Source organism: Callospermophilus lateralis, chromosome 5 (genome assembly GCF_048772815.1).
Source record: "Callospermophilus lateralis isolate mCalLat2 chromosome 5, mCalLat2.hap1, whole genome shotgun sequence".
Lineage (NCBI taxonomy): Eukaryota > Metazoa > Chordata > Mammalia > Rodentia > Sciuridae > Callospermophilus > Callospermophilus lateralis.
In genome coordinates, this window is record NC_135309.1 from 90,011,762 (window position 1) to 90,033,213 (window position 21,452).

General features: G+C 36.6%; 1 protein-coding gene across 1 annotated transcript in view; it reads right to left on the reverse strand.

Annotated features, from left to right (window-relative positions):
• Positions 1-16,185: 16,185 nt before the first annotated feature.
• Arsk (arylsulfatase family member K) overlaps positions 16,186-21,452 on the reverse strand; it is a 42,956-nt gene continuing 37,689 nt past the window's right edge. The window contains exons 7-8 of the mRNA XM_076856021.2: positions 19,674-19,898; positions 16,186-17,384 (exon numbers count right to left, since the gene is read on the reverse strand). Of these exons, the coding sequence (XP_076712136.2) occupies positions 17,095-17,384; positions 19,674-19,898 (515 nt within the window). The 3' untranslated portion in view covers positions 16,186-17,094. The remainder of the gene's footprint in view (positions 17,385-19,673; positions 19,899-21,452) is intronic.

Sequence of the window (21,452 nt, forward strand, 5' to 3'; positions counted from 1 at the left end):
CCTTAGGCAGGAGGAAGGGGAGGCACCGAAGAAGGCAGGCAGAGCGCGGGAAACCAAAGTGGAGGCGAGGTGGCGCAGAAAGAGACGCTGGGTCTACACGAGTTCCCAAAGTTAGTTGGAAAAGCACACGCATCAAGAGGGAGATGGATTTGGGTGGATTTGCACTTAGTTGTTTTTATAGGTTGTCCTCGTCATTTGTCACTCAAATGTGGGTTGTACACTCAAGGAACACACATGATTCCTATTCTCCACCTTCTCCTCATCTCGCCCCCCAATCCTAGCATATTCTTTTATAATCTCTGTGGCAGCCCTCCAAGCTACCCGTGCTGGAGCTGCGGATAAGTGCTTTGGGAGCTTCACACTTTCAATATTTACTTGTAGAGCACAGCTGGTCGCTTTGCTTGGCCATTTGTAAAGGCTAATGTTAACCAGGTCCCAACACAAGAGATGGGAAGCTCTAGACCGAGATTGTACCAACTCCCCCACACGCCCACATGGTTTCGTGATTGCCTGTAAAAAGAAAGGAAAACCAAAAAGACCGATTTGAAATGCTGTGGGTCTGCGCTACAATGAGGAGCACAGGAGCGCCAGAAACCTAACCGCATTTTGAGCAGAAAGAAGATATGCCTTCCTTTGCCCAGCAATGGGAGTGTTTCAGTTGGAGAGAACTAAACGCAGTGCTGTTGCCTGGCAATTAGGAGTGGCAGTGGTTTGCAGATAGTTTCAGATACTCCTCATTATTAGCAGCAGTGGATTTCAGCTGCCCTCTCTGTGATGTAAAATTAATTTCATTTGTCTGAAGAGGGCATTAATAGGTTTTATGCAAATGGCATATGTGTTTTCCTTTTCCCTAGTATTTTCATCCACTGAGGAATGTGTCATCACGGCTCTCCTTCTCTTGATCCTGTTTTCCAGCAGATGGGAGGTTGCTAGGAGGGACTACGCCTCCAATAATCCTAGAGAAATGGTGACTAAGAAAATGATAAGGCGGCCAATTTTTAGAAAGGAAATCCAAATCACAGGAAATGGTTTAGATTAAATGCTGTCTCTTTTATTTTAGTCCTATTTCACAAACAAATTTTAGTTTTCCTGTTAGAAGCATCAATTTGTCTTTTGTGCATCCTTCACGTTAATCACAGCAAAAGTAGAAGTTCCTGTACTTACTGGTCTGTAGGCCAGGGAGGTGTGGGTGTCTGCTGGGGTTCACATTCCCAGGCTGATGAAAGGTTTGGAACTTGAAGATGCCCAGAATAGAAAGGTTTGGTTTGGTACATGTGACAGTCCTTCCAGTTGTTGTACAAATCTCATTTTTTAAGGACTTTTTGGTCAGAGACCTTTGCCATTTTCATTGTCATATCAGTGCTGGGCCTGATACAGAGTAGATATCGGTGAATATATGTTGGGTTGATGAAATAATGAATATAATGCATTTCAGGTAATCTGGGGTGAAAATTCCTGCCTTGACTATAAATCCACCACCTAAGGGGAAAAAAAATGCCTTTCCTACCCATCTCAATATCATCTAAAAGACCAAGGAAACTTTGTGGAGACGTATGGATGGAGTTGTCTTGGATGGGACATTTAAGAAAGAAGTGGAATGATAGCTCTGGAAAACTCCAAAGTCCAGTTTTGATTTTCACATTCTTCAGGGTCTTGTCCGAGGCCCTTTTCTGCGTAACATTATCCAGCTTATGATCCACTCTTAGAAGTACTCATCATTCAATCATTCTCCTACCCAATGTTAGTTCAGTATTCCTCAAGATAATTCTATAATTGGTCTCAGATTTGTTGAAATGCTCATACATATTACAAAACAATACTCTAGCAGTGAAATTACATTTCATAGAACTTAACATTTCATAAGACCTGTTAAAACATTGATTTAAAAACTGATTCTTATCAAAATAGCACACGTACATAGTTTTAAAGTCAAGTAGAACTAGAAAGCTGATAACATAAATGACTCTCTGTCCTAACATTTCTGTTTTTACATCTTCTCTTCTAGATACTTCCATTATTTTAAGTAATAAATGTGTAATGCTTTTTATTGATGCAACAGTTTTAGATATTTTCTGTTAACTTCTTACTAGAAAAGGATGAAGATTTACTTTTTACATCTCTGTTCCCACTGTTTTCCCTTTCTCATAGTATCAAAATAGTAATATTACAATTTGGGGATATACCTGTATTCAGTGTTTGCATTATTATAAAATGAAACTATTTTCACTGAGTGTTGTAGTATATTATAAAGATCATTATTTTCTGTTTTGGAAATTAATAATTGCCTTCTCTTACTTTTCATTGTAATCACAGGTAATGCCTTTGGGTGGGGGGCTAGTACTAGGGATTGAACACAGGGCTGTTCTACCAGTGAGCTACATTCCCAGCCCTTTTTTTTTTTTTTCATTTTGAGACAGAGTCTTAGCTAATTGCCTAGGCTGGCCTGCAGCTTGAGATCCTCCTGTCTCAGCTTCTGGAGTAGCTGATATTATAGGCATAGATAATAATTAATAATAATTATTATTATTTAGTTGTTGATGGACCTTTGTTTTTATTTTTTTATATGTGATGCTGAGAATTGAACCCAGTGCCTCACATATGTCAGACAAGCGCTGGCATATAGTCCCGCTGTATAATTTCTACAAGGTCTATTTCATAACAAAATATGGCAATTCCATTTTTTCCTCCCTGGAAACCTCCTTTTCAGAGACTTTCATTTCCCTTTAGTTTGGGCTGATTTCTCTAGGTGTGACACATTACTATCAGGCAGGGACTTCTACTTGTTGTCACTGAAATTGTCTCTCTTTTGGTTTGCAGTTCCTGTTTCTTGAATCTTTGGGTTGTTTGTTTGTTTGATTTATTCTCTTGGTAGAACACATCCATTATTTCATAAGGCTAAAAAGTTTGTATAAGATTTGAGGACTAAGCAGTGAGAGACCTCCTTGTGTCCATTACTTGAGTCATGAAGACAGTCTGCCTGGACAGGTGGACTTCTAGGTCACTCATTCAGGCATCTTTCTTCATCATCATCATCCTAGAGATTCCTTCCACTTACACTGGTTCTCCAGTTTTCTGATTTCATGATTTTTTTTTTTCTTTCTTGATTTAATTTCCTTGCTTGGGAAGAAGGCATCCTTCAGTGACTTCTTGAGAAAGGGGAATTTTTTGAGACTTTGCATATCTGAAAATTCCTTTACTCTAACTTCATGTTTAACTAATGATTTAGCAAGGTTTAGAATTCTATTTAGGAAAACATTTTCCTGCTAAATTTTGGAGGCATTGCTTCCTGGCTTCTAAGTGTTTGTGTTGAAAAGCTATAAGTCATTCTCATTCATGATTTGTTTTGATGTGATCATTATATTTTCCCTTCTAGAAAGAAGCTTATTTTTCTTCTGTGTTTCTAACAAATTTCACAAAGATGTGTTTTGTTGTGAGTTTATTTTTATCCACTGTGTTGGGAACAAAAAAGCATGGTAAATTATATTCAATTGTAATATTTCTTTAGTGGCCTTTAATCTAGAACAGTCCCTCAGGCTTTCTTTTTCCTTTCATGATATTGACATTTGAAAAGACCAAGACATACATACATATGCAGGATGTTCTTAAAATTTTCTTTATTTCCATATAATTACAATTGGATTAGACTTTTTTTTGGGGGGGCAGGAATATTACATAGTTAATACTGTGCATCATTTCAGGGGCACCTAATCTCAATTTGTCTTAATAGAAGCAACATTAAGGTTGATAAATATATTTTGAAAAGTCAGTATTTATTTTATTAATAGCACATATTAATTGTAGAAAAGTAGATAATTCATACTCACAACAACCAAAATATCACTTAACATCTGCCCAGGCAACAATTGTTAATAGTTACATGTCCTTCTGTTATGATTTGGATCTAAAAAGGCCATGTACTGAAAGCTTGGCTGCCAACCTGTGATGCTATGGTGCAACCTTTGGGAGGTGGGGCCTACTTTCAGGAAGTAGATGCCTAGTTTCAGGAAGTAGATCCCCAGGCTTGACCTTTGAAGGGTATATTTCCTCTCCAACCCTTCCTTCTCTCTCTCTCTCCCTCACCCGCCCCCCTCCTGGATGCCTTGAGGGGAGCAGCTGTGCCTCACCACTGCACTCCCCACCACCTTGATCTGCCTCAACCAAGGCCAGAAGTGATGGAGCCAACTGACCATAAACTGAGACCTCTTAAACTGTGAACCAAAATAAATCTTTCCTCCTGGAAGTTGATTTCCTCACTTCCTAAGCCAGAGCAAGATAAAGCTAACACACTTCAGACTATAATGACTTGATCTATATACTTACAAAAATTATAAGTCATACTATATCTTCATTTTGTATCCTACTTTTAGGATAGAGATATTTGAATAGCTTTCCATATGTATCTTTTAATGTTAAATGGATTAATTATTTAAATAGCTCCTTATTTCTGGACAAGGATTTAAAGTATTTTTATAAATAATTCTGTAAAGAACAAATCGTCACATACATCCTTGTGCTTACATTAAATTATTCTCTTATGATAAAATACTGGAATTGGAATTGCAAGGGAAAAGCACATGGATTCTTGAAACATTTTAATTCCTGGTGCTGAATTGTTCTTAATAAGGCACACAAGTAATGTGTCTTTTTCTCCATGGTCCCAACAATATCAGCATCATCATTTTATTTGTCATTCTCACAGATGAAAAACATTTAGATATAATTAACATAAAATGAACCTTTGAAGTACACAATTCATTGCTTTTTAGCATTTTCACAAGTTTGTGTAGCTGTCACCACTAATTTGAAAATGTTTTCAGTATCTCTAAAGGAACCCTATACTCATTCGCTGCTTCTCCCAGCCCCTGGAAACTACCAATCTATCTATTTTTTCTCTATAGATTGCCTGTTTCTAGACAATTCATAAATATGTGATTGCATAGTAACATGACCCTTTGTGTCTACCTTCTTTCACTTAGGATAATGTTTTTAAGGTTCATCTATGTCACAGCACATAACGATACAGTATTCCTCTGAATGGATAAATAATGCTTCTTTGTGTGGCTATATCATGTTTTGTTTAACCTTTGCTCAATTGATGGATATTTGGGGTTTTTCTACTTTTTGGCTACTGTGAATAATGCTATTGTGAACATTTGTGTACATGTGTTTCTATGAACATCTCTTTTCAGTTCTCTAGGTTACATACCTATGAAAGCAGTTGATGGATTATATGATAATTCTATGTTTAACTTTCAGAGTAATTGCCAAGCTGTGTTTTACACAGATGGTACCACTTTACATTATCATCAGCAATGTATGAGTTTTCCAATTTCTGTCTTTGTGTAGATCCGGATTCCAACTTGGCAGCATATTTCTTCTGTTTGAATAATGCTCTTTAAATTTCTAATAGTTCAGGTCTACTGGCAGCAAATTATCCTTTTCTTTTCTGTTTTGGTCTTGTAAATTTTTGTTTTACCTTCATTTTTGAAAACAATTTTGCTGGGTATGTAATATTCAAGGACAATAGTTTTTCTTACAGTACTTTAAAGAAACTGCACCACTATCTTCTGATTTACATAATCCTTATTGGGTTTTGCTCATCTTTGTAATGATGTAATTCTTTTACTTTTGTTCGTTTTTTTTTTTTTTTTTTTTTTTTGGAAGAGAGATACCAGGGATTGAATTTAGGGGCACTCTATCACTGAGCCACATCCACAGCCCTTTTTTGTATTTTATTTAGAGACAGGATCTCACTTAGTTGCTTAGTGGCTCGCCCATATTGAGGCTGGCTTTGAACTCTTTGATTCTTCTGCCTTCAGAGTCTCTGAGATTACAGTCATGCACCACCACACCTGGCTAACTTTTGTTCATTTATATGGAATGTTTCTTTACTTCTGTGGTTGACTTCTAGATCTTCTCCTTATTTGTGTTTTCCACCAGTTTGATTTGGATGTTCTTAGGTATATTCTTAGGTATATTCTCTTGGTATATTTTGCTTGGGCTTCTCTAAACATTCAGGTTGGTAATTTGTTGCGGTGGCAGTGCTTTGTAATTTCCAAGAGTAAGTTTCCTGTCACTATCCCTGTTTGGAGGAACCTTTGGTTTATAATGGGAAGACTCTGGTCATGACTGGGTTTCTTCTTCCTCCTTACTAGCCTAAAGCTTTTGCTGTAATCCAACCCTTCCCAGTGATTAGTTGGCCTTTTGAAAAGGTTCCAGATTGAACTCCAGAGGCAGTCACTCTCTCTGTGTACATCTGTCCCCTGGAAAGGGTACCAGTTAGGTCTCCTGCCCTGCCCTATGTCTTGAGTATGGATTGAGGTCCAAGAATGAAAGCCGGTTTGGGTGTGGGGTTCCCAGAGTTTCTGCTATTATTTTCATATACATTTGGTCTTTAGAAATTTGTTAAAATATCAGTTTCTTATTCACTTTTTTTTTGCAGGGGAGGTTAATTTTTTTTCCCTTGCTCTCAAAGATGAGAGAGTTTTATGTATGCCATTGCTTCTGGAAGGGGCTTGCTACCTTTTGGAATTTGGATTATCTGTTCCCTTGTAATCGCTGTCTTCTGATAGGTTCAAGAAAAGTTTTGTTTTGTAGATTATTTTTTAATTTTGGTGATTGATAACATGGGAACAGTATCCCTTTGTGGCTTTCTTTACCCTAAGTGGAAGTAGAATTTATACAACTGTATTTAAGGAGATCAGTCCTTCACCATAAATATAAAATTTATGCATATTTTGTTTTCTAACTTTTTATAATTAGTTTATTTTTATCTTTTATTCATAATGAGTTTAAGGCTAAGAATATTTTTTAGTATAGCTTTGGTTGTGTCATATATTATTTCAAAATAGCATTTTAGGGCTGAGGTTGTGGCTCATCAGTAGAGCGCTTGCCTAGTATATGAGGTGCCCTGGGTTTGATCCTCAGCACCACATAAAAATAAACAAGTAAAATAAAGGTATTGTGTCCAACTATAACTAAAAAAATAAATACATATTAAAATAGCATTTTAAATTGTAATTTCAACCCAAGAATTATTTAAGATTATGGTTTTTTAGTGTTAAAATTTGTGGAGGGATGTTTAAAGTTGTATCTAATGAGAGTTTAATGTACACAATTGTAAGCAACACACACACACACACACACACACACACATACACACACACACATGCACCTATTATGTATGACCCACATATAAAGACACAATAATTCTAGCACAGGTCTAGATCTCCTCTGTTGTCCACATTGAGTTTCTTTTACCTAGGTTGTGTTCTCTTTCTTGCTTCATGGCAAGAAAGGTTTGCTTGATTCAGTGATTTTACAGTATATTTTAATGACCAATAAGATTAGTCCCACCTTAGTATTCTTTCCATAATTTTATAATAGTAATTTCAGATATTAATTTTTCTATAAACCTCTAAGAGCATTTGTCTGAATAAATTTTAAAAATCCTTACTAGGAATAAAATCAGGATTGAATGAAACATATATTTTTTGCTAAAGTGATATTTTAAGATTAAATCCTACCATCTAAGAACTATTATTTCACATGTATATATCTTATTTATATACTTCAAAAGAATATTATAACTTTAAAAAATGTAGGTTTGTACCTCTCTTTAAAATTTAAAGCATTTTATGTCATAATATGATAGAATATTTTCCCTAATGTTCATTTTTACCAAATTATTGTTTTCACAGCTATATACTAATTTTTTTCTGTGTAGCTATTTAACAGATTTTATCAATTCTTGTAGTTTTAATCAAATCTCTTGGGTTTAATGGAATAGAAAACTACAAAGAGCAGAGAGAATACAGTATCTTTCCTCTTTTTTTCTTTTTAAAATTTAAATCAAAGACAAAAACACATAAGGTTCTCAGCTGAGTGGATGCTTCTGAATCTGAGCACCATGGTTAGAATAGCACAATCCCTGACCAGTGGTTCTCAAATTTTGCTACACATTAGAATCACTTGGGAAACTTTAACCAATCCTGATGGTTAGGGTAGAAGCCAGGCAGTAATATTTTAATCATCAGGGGATTCCAATTTATAGCAAAGTTGTGAATCATTGTTCTAGACCAGCAGTTAGCAGACTATGGCTCACAGGTCAGAATCCTGTATTTTTGGAAACAAAGTTTTTTAGAGCACAGTCATGCTGATTTATTTACTATTGTCTGTTATGCTTTCATGCTACAACTCTAGAACTGAGCAGTTGTGAAAAAGGCCATATGGCTCATAAAGCCTAAACATATTTAGTATCTGGCCTTTTTCATAGAAAAAGATAAGGCACAGAGGAGTCCCTTTTGTCAGCTCTTTTTGTGCAGGATTCTGCTAGAATTTCCTGCTTCTAGAAGGCTACTATCCTTTACTCCCTGCCCTGCCCTGGCCTGTTGGTATTCTGTATCAGTTTGAATTCTGAATAGCTATAACTCCCAGTATATTCATTTGATTTACTAAGCTTCCCGTAAGTATTAGGCACTTGAGATACTTTTGGGCTCAAATAAGACAAAAAGCCAGGTGTGCATAGAACTTTTCTTCCTTTGAAGTGGGATGGTATGAGAGATAGTATAAATAAATAAACATGTAATATAAATATAATTAAATATGTAAAACTAAGCTGATGATAATGACTTCTGTGGAAAAAAATAGAGCAGGGGATACTGGTGATGAGAATCAGGGCTGTGTCTCATTTCCCCAATTAAAACAAACATTGTGTACACAAGAGAGCTAGCTGGCCAGAGGCTGTCTCACCCAAAGCTGGGCTAGAGAATAGCAGCCCAGCTCTCCAGGGAAAAGGTTTTATAGCATAAAAAGTTACAAAGGGGGGTGTCTTGGGAACTTAAGCTAACAGGATTCTGGCAAGCATAATACAAAGGCAGATAGCAGGTTAATGATGTCAGGTCAGTAGCGGTGATATAGGAAAAGCAGCCCACATGGGAAAGAAACATCAATCAGGTGCCGATGGAAATGCCTGTCAATCAGTGGGGTCTCCTGACTAATGCCTATCAATCAGCAGGACCCCCTGGCCAATTCTGGAGTTCAGCCAGCTTCCCTGACCAACTCCAACAGGACAAGGGACTCTAAAAACACCTTTTCCTGTCCCAAGCCCTTCCCTTCCTGCTGTAAGCCCCATAAAAGTCCAGTCTGGTCAAGCTTCCACACGGTTTCTCCTCAGACCCTTTTCCTGTCCACTCTGTTGGTCTGATCGAGTTCTGCCTGGGAGTGATATCTCAAATAAAGCCTCGTTGGGTGGCCTTTTTAAATCTGCCTCCTTTGGTAGCTGCCTGCCTCACCTGATCTTACAAATAATCTACATGGTTCAACATTTCAAGATAGAGACTAAATTGAATTCCAACATCAGAACTTATGAGAAGCTGCTAAGGTTTTAGGGAGGATTGTTATCTGGTCAAGGAGAGCCAGGCATGGGTGGGTTTAGAGCATGGGCAGTAATTCCAAACAAGATTAGCCCTCAGAGTATGGTCAGGCCAAATAGATACCTTGGTAAAACAGAAATGAATTTTTTGTAACTTTGTGATGAGAAGATTCCCAATCCTAGGATAGAATTAGGTTGGGTTCATCAGAACTACCAAGGCAAGTGTAGAAAGCGAGTTTTATTTAAAGGATAGAACAGAGACAGACTTCTCCAAAGAGAAGGGGCCCCAGATCTGGGTGTCCGAGGAAGTGGGGGTGTCTTGCCCTTTTTATACATTTTAGATTTCCTTTGTTCTCACACTTTCTCTTCCCCTCATCCTGCCGGGATGATTAGTGACCAAAATATGGGCCAAATAAGGTGGAGTTATCAAGGGCAGGAACAAGCCACCCAGGGGTACCAGGGGCATTCATTCATTAACTCCTTTTAGGGAGGAACAATTTCCTGGAGGCAGGTAACCTCAACAACCAGTGGAAGAAGGGGAAGGGTTCTGGAATTATTAGCATTTTATTTCCTCTTGAATCAGCCCCCATCTTTATGACCCAATCATTTGTTACCTATACTGCCTGTCCTTGCCCCTGCCCCCAACCCAGTAACACATATAAGAAGATGACATTTGAGCAATGACCTGAAGGAGCTAGTAAGTGAACAACATGGAAATGTGAGGGAAGAACTGCATTCGAAGAAGCTAGAATTGACAAGTATAAAGGTCTTGAGATGTGATGTGCCCAGGGAGGGTAGTGTGGCCACAGCAGAGTGAACCAGGAGGGAATGTGGGAGGTGATGTGGTCCCATAGGCCACTGTAATGACTCTAACTTTTATAGAAAAACTGAGTTAGGAAACCCTGGCAGGGGGCGGGCGGGGGTTGAGTATCATATAATATGATTCTTAACAGAATCCCTTTGGCTATTAGGTTGAGAATAGATTGGAGAAAACCAAGATCAGACTCAGGGAGGAACTTTTAGGAGTCTATTGCAAAATTCCAATAATAGATAATGGTAGATTGGAATAGGTTGTAACAGTGGTAGTTGTAAATTATGAAGCCCAAAATGTCTCAATCCAGCTTCTAGTTAGTGTTGATTCTTGGATTTTGATATTAAATTGTTTTGATTTTGTAGTTTTTCTTTATTTTCTGTTTTCATGGTTTGATACCATTTTAAGTCAGATACTGTAATGAAAACTCAGTTGTGCCTAATTATTATCCTGAAGGGAAAGTGAGGAACAAGAGATGGGTAAGCGAGAAATGAAAGACAGAGACCAGGCAGAGATATCCACAAGAGTTTATTTGTCAGAGCTGACAAATAAAGGCCATCTCTCTATAAGAGAGAGAAGCCAAACAGGCTTGAGTTCTGGGACTTTTATGGGGGAGGCTCAAGAATCAGAGCTGGGCAGGTCCTAATGTGGGTGGTTAAGGGTTGGGTTGGTATGAGGGAATGGTGTGCCTTTCTCAGAAAGGCCCATGGGTGGGAAAGCAAAACCTTTTCCTTAAAATGGTGATTGTCACTTAAGATAAGCCCTTATAAATCCTATATTTAACATGCTTAAACATTGTGGATGCTCAGTAAATTCTTAATAATGAATGCATCTTAAAGGGTCTGGGTAGAATGAGATGAATTACATGTGTCTTTCAGAACCATGTTTCAATTATAATCCGCCCCCCCCCCCAAAAAAATAAAAAGTAGCACGTACCCTCAGATATTAGCTATTTTGTGCTCTTTAGGTTTAATTAAGAGTCACTGGGAGGTATTGTGAGGATGGCCTTGGGCCTTAGCCTAAGCAACTCCATTTTATTTTTTTTTTATCTTTTTAAAATTTTATTTTATTTTATTTTTTTAAAAGTTTTTTTATTGGTTGTTCAAAACATTACAAAGCTCTTGACATATCATATTTCATACATTTGATTCAAGTGGATTATGAACTCCCATTTTTACCCCGTATACAAATTGCAGAATCACATCGGTTACACATCCACGTTTTTTACATATTGCCATACTAGTGTCTGTTGTATTCTGCTACCTTTCCTATTCTCTACTATCCCCCCTCCCCTCCCCTCCCATCTTCTCTCTCTACCCCATCTACTGTAATTCATTTCTCTCCTTTGTTTTTTTTTCCCCTTTCCCCCCACATCCTCTTATATGTAATTTTGTATAACAATGAGGGTCTCCTTCCATTTCCATGCAATTTCCCTTCTCTCTCCTTTTCCCTCCCACCTCTCATCCCTGTTTAATGTTAATCTTTTTCTCATGCTCTCCCTCCCTGCTCTGTTCTTAGTAAGCAACTCCATTTTAAAAACTCCAGTTTGAAACCTGCAGTCTCACCAGGCATGCTTAATGGAGCCCTTCAGTGTGGCCCTCAAACACAAACAAGTCACTTCCCGGAACCCTGATAAACTCAGAATGAAGCCTCTGGCAGGCCGCCCTTGCCTGAGAAGAGGGAAAGGCAAAAAAGATCAGGGTGGGGACCACCAGACCAGATGGTTTAATCTCAGGATAAATGATGTCACTCAGAAATCCAGTGGTAGCTGATAAGGATTGAAAGGGGGGGGGGGCTAAAAGCTCCAAAATTTAGTATAATAGAGCAAATGAGCAGACATTCAGCCAGCTGATACTGATGCACACAAACCTGCAAGCCTGCTGAGGACCTGGACTGATATCCCATCACTTGTCATTGTTTGCCTGATTCTCTGCGTGGTCCTTACCGCTCTCAAACTCTACAGCCACATTTTGAACCTAATGAGAGCCGCAACTTCTCCCTATGACCCTCTCCTCAATAGTCATCATCTCCATCCTAGGAGAAGCCTGCCTCAGTTGCTGATCTGATCACTGCAGTCTGAGTGATTGTGCATCTGCTGGACTTAAAGCCTAAGGCTTGAGACTTTTGATCTGACACTTGAACTTAGCATGCTGAGAGAATGTCTGTCATTAGCCTGTCTATAAGTGTGTTTGCAGTGTTTAGAATTAACTAATCTAGGATTGTTTGCTGTGAATTAATTAATCTAGAACTGTTTTGCTGTGAATTGATTATGTCTATTGCAGTGCCTAGGATTAAGGATTGTTGTTTTCTTGATTAAGAACCTTTAGAGTGAAATTGTATTGAGTAATTTGAGTGAATAAAGCATTAAGGGTAGAAGTGTGTGGACATTCTTTATTTCTCCCCCTTGACTGCATAAGTTGCAGCTTTTGCCCATCACGACAGGTACATTCATATATTTCAATCTTAAACTAAATCTAATATTGAGAGCTTTCTTTTAAGGGTTTCATTTCAGAGTTAATGAATATATATACTGTCATGAGGGGGCAAAACTCGAGGAGGAAAAATAAAGAATGTCCACGTGCTTCTGTCCCTGTTCAATGCTTTATTCACTCAAATCACTCAATACAATTTCACTCTATAGGTTCTTAATCAAGAAAATGACAATCCTTAATGCTAGGTACTGCAATAGACATAATCAAATCACAGCAAACAGTTCTAGATTAATTAATTTGCAGCAAACAATTCTAGATTAATTCTAAGCATTGCAAATATACTTAATCATGACAGGCTAATGACAGACATTCCCCCTGCATGCTAAGTTCAAAAGTCAGATCAAAAGTCTTACATCTTAGGCTTTAAGTCCAGCAGATGCACACTCACTCAGACTGTGGTGACCAGGTCCGGAACCAAGGCAGGCTTTTCCTGGTGGAGTGGACAACTGGTTGAGGAAAGGGTTGTAGGGAGAAGTTGTGGCTCTCACCTGGGTCCAGATGAGACGGTAGAGTTTGAGAGCGGTGAGGATCATGCAGAGGATCAGGAAAATGATGACAAATGATGGGATGTCAGTCCAGGTCCTCATCAGGCTCTCCAGCTCGAGTGCATCCTTGTTTTTCTGGCTGAATTCCTATTCATTAGCTCTATTATTTATACTAAATTTTGGGGCTTTTGATCCTCATTTCAATCCTTAACAGCTACCACCAGATTTCTTCATGACATCATTTACCCTGGGGTCAGAAACATCTGGTCTGGTGGTCTCCACCTTAATTTTCTTGCCTTCCTCTTAACAGGTGAGGACAAAACAGCCTGCCAGAGGCTTCACTCTGTTTATTAGGGTGATGGGAAGTGACTTGTTTGAAGCCATACTGGAGGGCTCTGTTAGGCATGCCTGGTGAGACTGCAGGTTGCAAACTGGAGTTTTTAAAATGGAGTTGCTTAGGCTCAGGCCTAAGGCCATCCTCACATATACATATAAAGCCTATATAATGTTCTGAAGTGGAATTTATTTCCACTTATTTCTCAGAACTTTATAAATAACTACAAAGATGAATTCATAAAGTCACTAAAGAATAAATAAAAGAAAGGAGATGGATTGGCTCATGAGGAAAACTTTAAAGACAGTTTGAAAAAGTGTAAAAATTATTATTTGCAGATAAGCATTTTACATGGAAAATAAAAGATATTGATTGAAAAGCTATTACAAACAATAAAGTGTTTCAATGCACAATACATATATAGAAACAGTTTGTATATTGTAAACAACTGATTAAAAGATATAATGGAAGATTCACTTAAAATAGCAGCAACAATAAATGATAAAACATAAGGAATAAATTCACTTCTGGCTACACATTAGGATCATTAGCTACAAGGTTTAACTAACAAAACAGTAACCAGGCTTCCTCCTATAGTTCTAATTCAAATGGTATAGGGTGGGGCCTGGGTGGTATTCCTTAAAGGTCCCAAGAGGATGTGGAGAAAAAGAAACATTTTTACACTGTTGGTAAGATTGTAAATTAGTACAACCACTATGGAAATCAGTATGGTTTTTCCTCAAAAGATAGGAATGGAACCACCTGTAAGGATGGCCTTAACTTAAGGGCCTTAGTCTAAGTAACTCCATTTTAAAATAAACCTGCAGTCTCACAAGGCAAGCCATGGAACCCTCCAATATGTCAATCAGGCATAGCCTGATAAAAGCAAGTCATTTTCCACAACCCAGGTAAGAGTCAGGGTGAAGTCACATGTCATTTCTCATAACCCTGATGAGAGTCAGAAGTGTAACATCAGGGCGGAAATCATCAAACCACATGTCCTAAGTCTAAGAATAAAAGATGTCATTAAGAAACCTGGTAACAGCTGATAGGGACCCAAAGGGTGGGCAGAAGCTCCCAAAATTTAATATAAATATTGGAGCAAATGAACAGACATTCAACCTGCAGACACTGATGTACACAAGCCTGAGAGCCTGATGAGGACCTAGACTGCTTCCCAACTCTTCTCATCTGCCTGATCCTCTGCATCATCCTCACTATTCTCAAACTCTACAGCAACCTCTTGACTCCAGTGAGAAAAGGATTTCTCCTTATGACTGTCTCCTCAGCCAGCCATCAACTCCACTCCAGGAGAAGCTTCTATCAATTCCTGACCTGGTCATTGCACTCTGAGTGAATGTGCATCCACTGGACTTAAGATCTAAAACTTAAAGACTTTGAATATAGCACTTAAGCTTAGCATGTAGAGGGAATGTCTGTAATAAGTCTGTCATGATTAAGTGTGTTTGCAGTGCTTAGAAGTTAACCTTGAATTGTTTGTTTTGAATGGATTATGTCTGTTGCACTGCCCAGTGTTAAGGATTGTCATTTTCTTGATTAAGAACCTATAGAGTGAAATTATATTAAGTGATTTGAGTGAATAAAACACTGAAAAGGGCAGAAATGCACGGACATTCTTCATCACTCCTCTCAACTGCAAATGTCGCACTTTTGCCCATAGTGACACCACCAATGATATTACTCAGTATTTATTAAAGAATTAAAGTCATCATACTACAGTGATACATGTATTCCCAAACTATGGAACCAGAGTAGTTGTCCATCAGTAGATGAATGGATAAAGAAAATGTGGTATATATACACACAACTGAGTTTTATGCATCCAAAAAGGAAGCATGAAATGTCACTTGCAGGAAAATGAATGGAACTTGAAAACATTATGTTAAGCAAAATAAGTCAAACACAGAAAGCTGAGATGGTATATTTTCTCTCATATGTGGAAGCTAGAGAGCAAAAGGGAAAAGAAAAGTGGTAAGGGGAATCTCATGAAAATTGAAATGAGATCTGTAAAGGAGAGGAAAGGGACCAGGAGGAGGAAGGAGAAGAGGGAAAGGGGAAATACCAGGTAATGATATTGGCCAAATTACATTGTTATGTTGTGGGCATATGTGATTATGTAACAACAAATCCCACCATTATATACAACTATAATGTACCAATAAAAATATGGGGAAAAAACAAGTAAAAAAAATCCTAATAGCAATATAATGCATAGTCACTATTCCAATGTATAAAAGATACATTTAAAGGGAAATATAGGCATACTGCTATATGGAATAATACACCTGAAATAATAATTACCTGTAATGTTAGATCATAATAAATCAGTTTTTTCTTAAAAACAAACAAAAATTCCTCCAGAGAAACTTATCTACTTGAACAAAATTTAGAATACTGCTGAGGGTTATAAAAAGAGACATGAACAAAGGAAAAATAAGACAGTATTCTTTATAATGATATAATAAATAGTTCATTGCTGTCTAGGGCTATAAATTTAATTACCTCACAAAAGACTAACAAGATTTTTCATTTTTATAATTAGGCAGAAATTCTAAATTTATATGGAAAAATCAAGTAAGCAAGAATATTTAGGACAGTTTTGAAAAAAGGAAAGGGTTGCAAAGGGACCAGATATTGGCTACCAGATTAATAAATAGAAGAGTTCTTTGCAAAATAAAATGTTCAGAAAGGACATAAGTGTAAGTGGGACTTTGGTATATGATAAAATGGCATTTGAAATCAGCAGGGATAAGATAATTTATTAATTCCAGGGTAACATGTAATGAATAACATTTTAACCAATGAAACAAGTGATAATTTACTTAATAAAAGGTCCATTGGGTAGTCATTAAAAAATGGTGGGGGCAACAACTAAAGTTAGTCTGTAATACGTTAGATATGTAATACAAATCAGATGGGTCAGAGATTTAAATATTAAAAACACTAAACTCTAAACATGACATAAAATTTCAAAGATACAAAAGCAGATTCATAAATTTTAAAATTAATATTATTTTAATTGACAGATTATAAATGCATATACTTACAGGGTATAAAGAGTCATAAAACTGGTTACATGAAAGTACAAATTTCTACATGTTAAGAAAACACTAGAAGAATCCTAATATTCTCATTAAATACAAATGATCCCATCAAATACAAATAACTCAGACGCTGTCAAATACATATTATTTTATGGTTTGCAAGTTAATAATAGTTATTAAAATATTTTATATTCTGTATTTAATCAGATTAACAACTGTATAGTATAGTAGTTGCTGTCATCCTTTTGATATTTCCATTAAATCTTTAGCAGTCTGCAAGAATAGCCAGGCATGGTGGTACAGGCTTGTAATTCCAGTGGCAAGGGAAGTTGAGGCAGTAGTATCACAAATTCAAAACCAGCTTCAGCAACATAGCAATGCCCTAAGCAACTTAGTCATTTCTGAAAATACGTAATTCTATAATCACTGTCATTTTTAGATATAATACATTCTTTAAAAGTAATTACTAAATTGTTTCATTTAAAATACATAGGAACATATTTGTAAGTAGCTTAGAACATTATTTTCTTATTTTTATTCAAATTGTGAAGCAGGGTGGGTTTTAAGCCACCGATCAATGGCATTTTCATACTTCTCTGGATTTTTCAGCCACTCCTGATGCCACCTAAGGTTTGCTATAACATTTGAATAATTTTGTCCTATACTTTGTTTCCACATGATAAACTGTTCTTTATTATATCTGTGGACAGAAGCAGAAACTTTGGGGTAGTTTATAATGGAACGAAGCTTCTGATCTAAAGAATAAGTAATTTCTGGAAATTTTGCAGCAATGTTATTTAATTCATCTGGGTCCAAGGAAAGATCTGAAAGAAAAAAAGTAAAACTATCAAAATGGTTACCTATTAAAAGTTTTTCTAGAATGTCATTATAATAGATAATATATTAGATTTTATTTTCAGATCCTTTCAGTTAATAAAATGAAGGGCAGTATATAGTCATGTGCTGCATAACACTCCACATATATGTAGTGGTCCTATAAAATTATATTGCCTAGTGATACCTTAATCTTCTTTTTTGTATAAGTATGCTATCTGAAGTTAGCACATTGATGAAATAGCAGAATGACACATTTCCTAGAACACATTCCCATCATTAAGCAATATATGCCAAAAATTAAACACTCCTGTAACATATACCCAAATTATCTTCTTTCCTGCTATCCCATTCTTCTTCTTATCTACTTTTAGATGCCAGAAACAGTAAGACCCTTATCATTAGTAAGTTGGTTTAAAATGAATTCTTCCTGTTTCTGATGCCTTTTTTCCTTTGACATGAAGAGGAAAAAACCCTGTATTTGTATTGTTTCATTTCAACAGCCCTAAACTTTGCAGCTGTAAGATTTTTTTTTTATATAGACAAGTCATATTCCTGCAATTTCATTCAGTCTTAGTTTTATTTATATATTAGCATCTTATACTTGGATTTCTGAAAGTTAGATTCATAAATACTCCCATTTTATCTAAGAATTATGGAAATGAAAAATTTCTCTCAGTCACTACCAGTAAGAAAATAAAGATAAATGTTCAGATCCATAAATGCTTTTTATATATATTGTGGGAAGACAGGGGATATAAGATACCAATCTGATTTAAAAAAAAAAAAAAAGATCTACGACAACTTCAAAATAGTAAATGAACACTGTATGTTCAAACAAAAACCACTATGAGAGCTATTTAAATGCATTAGGCAGGAGACCCCTGAACACATATATGACTTTGATAGAAGACTTCACATGATAACTTTTAGGAAAGGGAGGTCTGTGAATAAACCCTAGAAAAGATAGGAAAGAATGGCTTCTCCACTGGTCCTTTAATAATGACATCTGAACTTTGCAGAACACAGTGTTAAAAAAACAAAATTACAACAAATTTGGTTTAAAAATCTAATTGATGTTTACTTCATGATTCATGAGTTGGGCAGCATCCCATCTAAAGAATTAGAAAAGGTGCTTCAATGAACTGAACAGAGGGGTGAGCTTTGTAAGCTGAAAAAGCATGAAGGAAGGATAAACAAGGAGCAAAAAACATTGGTGGTTAAAAAGTTACTTTTCATATAGGTTTAAAACAGAAGGAACTTCTTTATCATTTGGATCAGGTAAAATGGGCCCTTTCTGATTGGTTTCTGTGAATCTCTCTTTAGGAATCTGGCCTGTTTTAAAGTTCAGTTTGATTATGTGGCACTTAGCATTAGTGACTCCAATCTGTTTTGGTTTGTGTTTTTGAATCTAATGCAGGAGTTCAGCCTAAATAATGGGTTCCCATAAATTTTATTTAACAATGACCAGTGAACAAGCAAGAGGCCATTATTTGTCATGATGAAAATTTAAGGACTTTTTGAAGCCAAGAATCCCCTGTTTTTAGAGTTAAGGAAGTTACTCAGGTTTGGCCAGTGAAGAATTATTTTGAGTTAATAATTTTGACATTTGTAAGTAGGAAGGAAATTTAGGCAGAAATAAATATTAAGAATGGCTAAAATGGGACAGAGTATAAGTAAAATCCTAAATCTAAAAATGTTGTTTAAAAATTAATTCATAGACTAGGGAAGCTAGCAGCCATTTTTAGAATGTGGCAGGAAAATGGCTTTTAGAATCAGACTGGGGTTGACCTTTCAGTTCTGCTGCTTCTTAGTTGTGAGATCTTATACAGGTGTCTGAACTTCTTTGACCCCCCTAGACTCCTCCTCTGTAAAATGAAGAGAATGGTACTATATTGTAGGGTTGAGATGCACGTTATATAATACATGTAGAATGTCTAGTCCATAAGAGATAAGTGTTGATCCTTCAGAATAGATAATGAAAAGGTGGTGACTGCTGATTGGGAAATGGAACAATGAGCATTAAAAGATCCCTGATTGGGGAAAGCGATGGTTTCAATTGTAAGACCCAGATTCAAAGACTTAGAGCACTTTCTCTAATATTCACGTGCTAATTGGCAAGGAAGCTGCTCCTCCCTTGGGCAACCTCTCTAGCCTGTCTCATGAGGAGAAGCAGCAGATTTTCATTTATTTAACAATAATTATTGAAGCTCTTGAGCAGTGCTATGTAGGTCAGCTCATGCATAAAATTATACTTAAAAACACATCAATTAATTTACCAAAGAGTTGAGGCAATACTGAAACACCATCAGAATAGGCTATGTACTTCCATTGGTTAGTTCGAAGCATATAGGTGGAAGCATTCACATTGCATCCGTGGAATTCACTCAGAATCCATGGAGGACGTAGGTTTTTGACTTTACGTTTATTCTTAGATGGTTCTGATGATAATGGCAACAAAGAGTATCCACTAAGGTTTTGAGGCAGAGGAATTCCAGCAATATCTTTGCAACAAAAATAATAAAATATTAAAACACAATGCATCCTTTCATTAGTTGAACATTCATAAATGACATAATTTACATTTCCCCCATTAAAGATCACAGACTAGAGACTGTATATAGGTTTTGTAAATGAACTACCTAGATTCAGATGCTTGCTTACTGCTTTAGCCATGTGACCTTGTGTAAGTTATTAAATTCTCTGAACCCCAGTTTCTTTACTTGTAAAAGAAGGATAATAATGATACTTGTTGGACATCATTACCTTAAGTACATGTATGAAGACACAAATGTTGTGACTCTACTTTGTGTACAACCAGAGATGTGAAAAATTGTGTTCTGTTATGTGTGATATGAATTGTAATGCATTGTCATAAATAACAAATTAAAATAAAAACACCCCCCCCCCAAAAAAAACCAATAATACTTGTATCTTATAAGTTCATTTCAGATTTAAATAAGATAATTTATGAAAAATTCTGAGAACAATACCTGGTCAAAAAGAGCCCTACCAAAGTTATTTGATGATAAAGATTTTTTTTTTTCACTCTTAAGGAACATCTTAAGGACTAGTATTTTGTAAAAATATTCCTTGTGGAATCCTGGATTATACTGATTTAGGGAAAAGTAAATTTTTACCTATCAAATATATACATATAGACCAATAGCATGAGAAATATTCAATTTAAAAAGAGTTTTTTTTTTAATTGGTTTTAACATATGCCTTTTCCCTGTAGAAAATTAGTTAATGATTGCTGCATACTCAAGATAGTTTAAAAATGAGTCTACTTGCTCCACACCCCTTTCTGATTTCAGTGGCTCAGGTTTCTATGTAAATTTAAATATTCCCTATGAAAAATAGCATTATATCTCTAATGTTAGAAACTAAACAAAATTGAGTAAGAAAATTATTTAATGAGAATAAGGAAGCAAAGTCCTTTATGTTAGGTGCAGGGCAGGCTGAATGAATGTTAGCTGCAGGATTATCTGGACACTCAAACCCCCATCTGTCTGGTTCTTTATTGCCTGTTTGCCTCAAGTTAACCGCTCAAACCTCCCACTCAAGGCTGAACGTTTCACCCCCCCTGCTCAAGCCTGAACACTTCCCCACTCCCCACATCCCCTCTCAAGGCTGAACACTTAATCCCCCTTATGCCAACAAGGCAGCTTGCAAACCCATAGACCCTATTAGATTTAGGCAGCACAGCAGAAGGGCTATAAAAACCTTCTCCTGCCGGGCTCTCTCTCTCTTTCTCTTCCCTTTCTCACTGCTGCAGTAAAGATCTCTTGCTCGCTTTGAGTGTCTTGGTCACTTTCCTTTCACTCTATAAATTTTCTTCAGATACTTGCTTTACAAATGACCATTTAAAAATTTGTATCGTTCATTTCCCTTGAAAGAGGCATAATTTTAGTGATCTTCCACCAATCAATCACAATTAGGAATGTTTTTGATTCCTAAAGAAAGAGGATAGAAGTATTTCAGAGATAACTGGTTAAAAACTATCAGGAGAGAAGACTTTAAAGAGGATGTACATGAGAGAAAGGGATGGCCTAAAA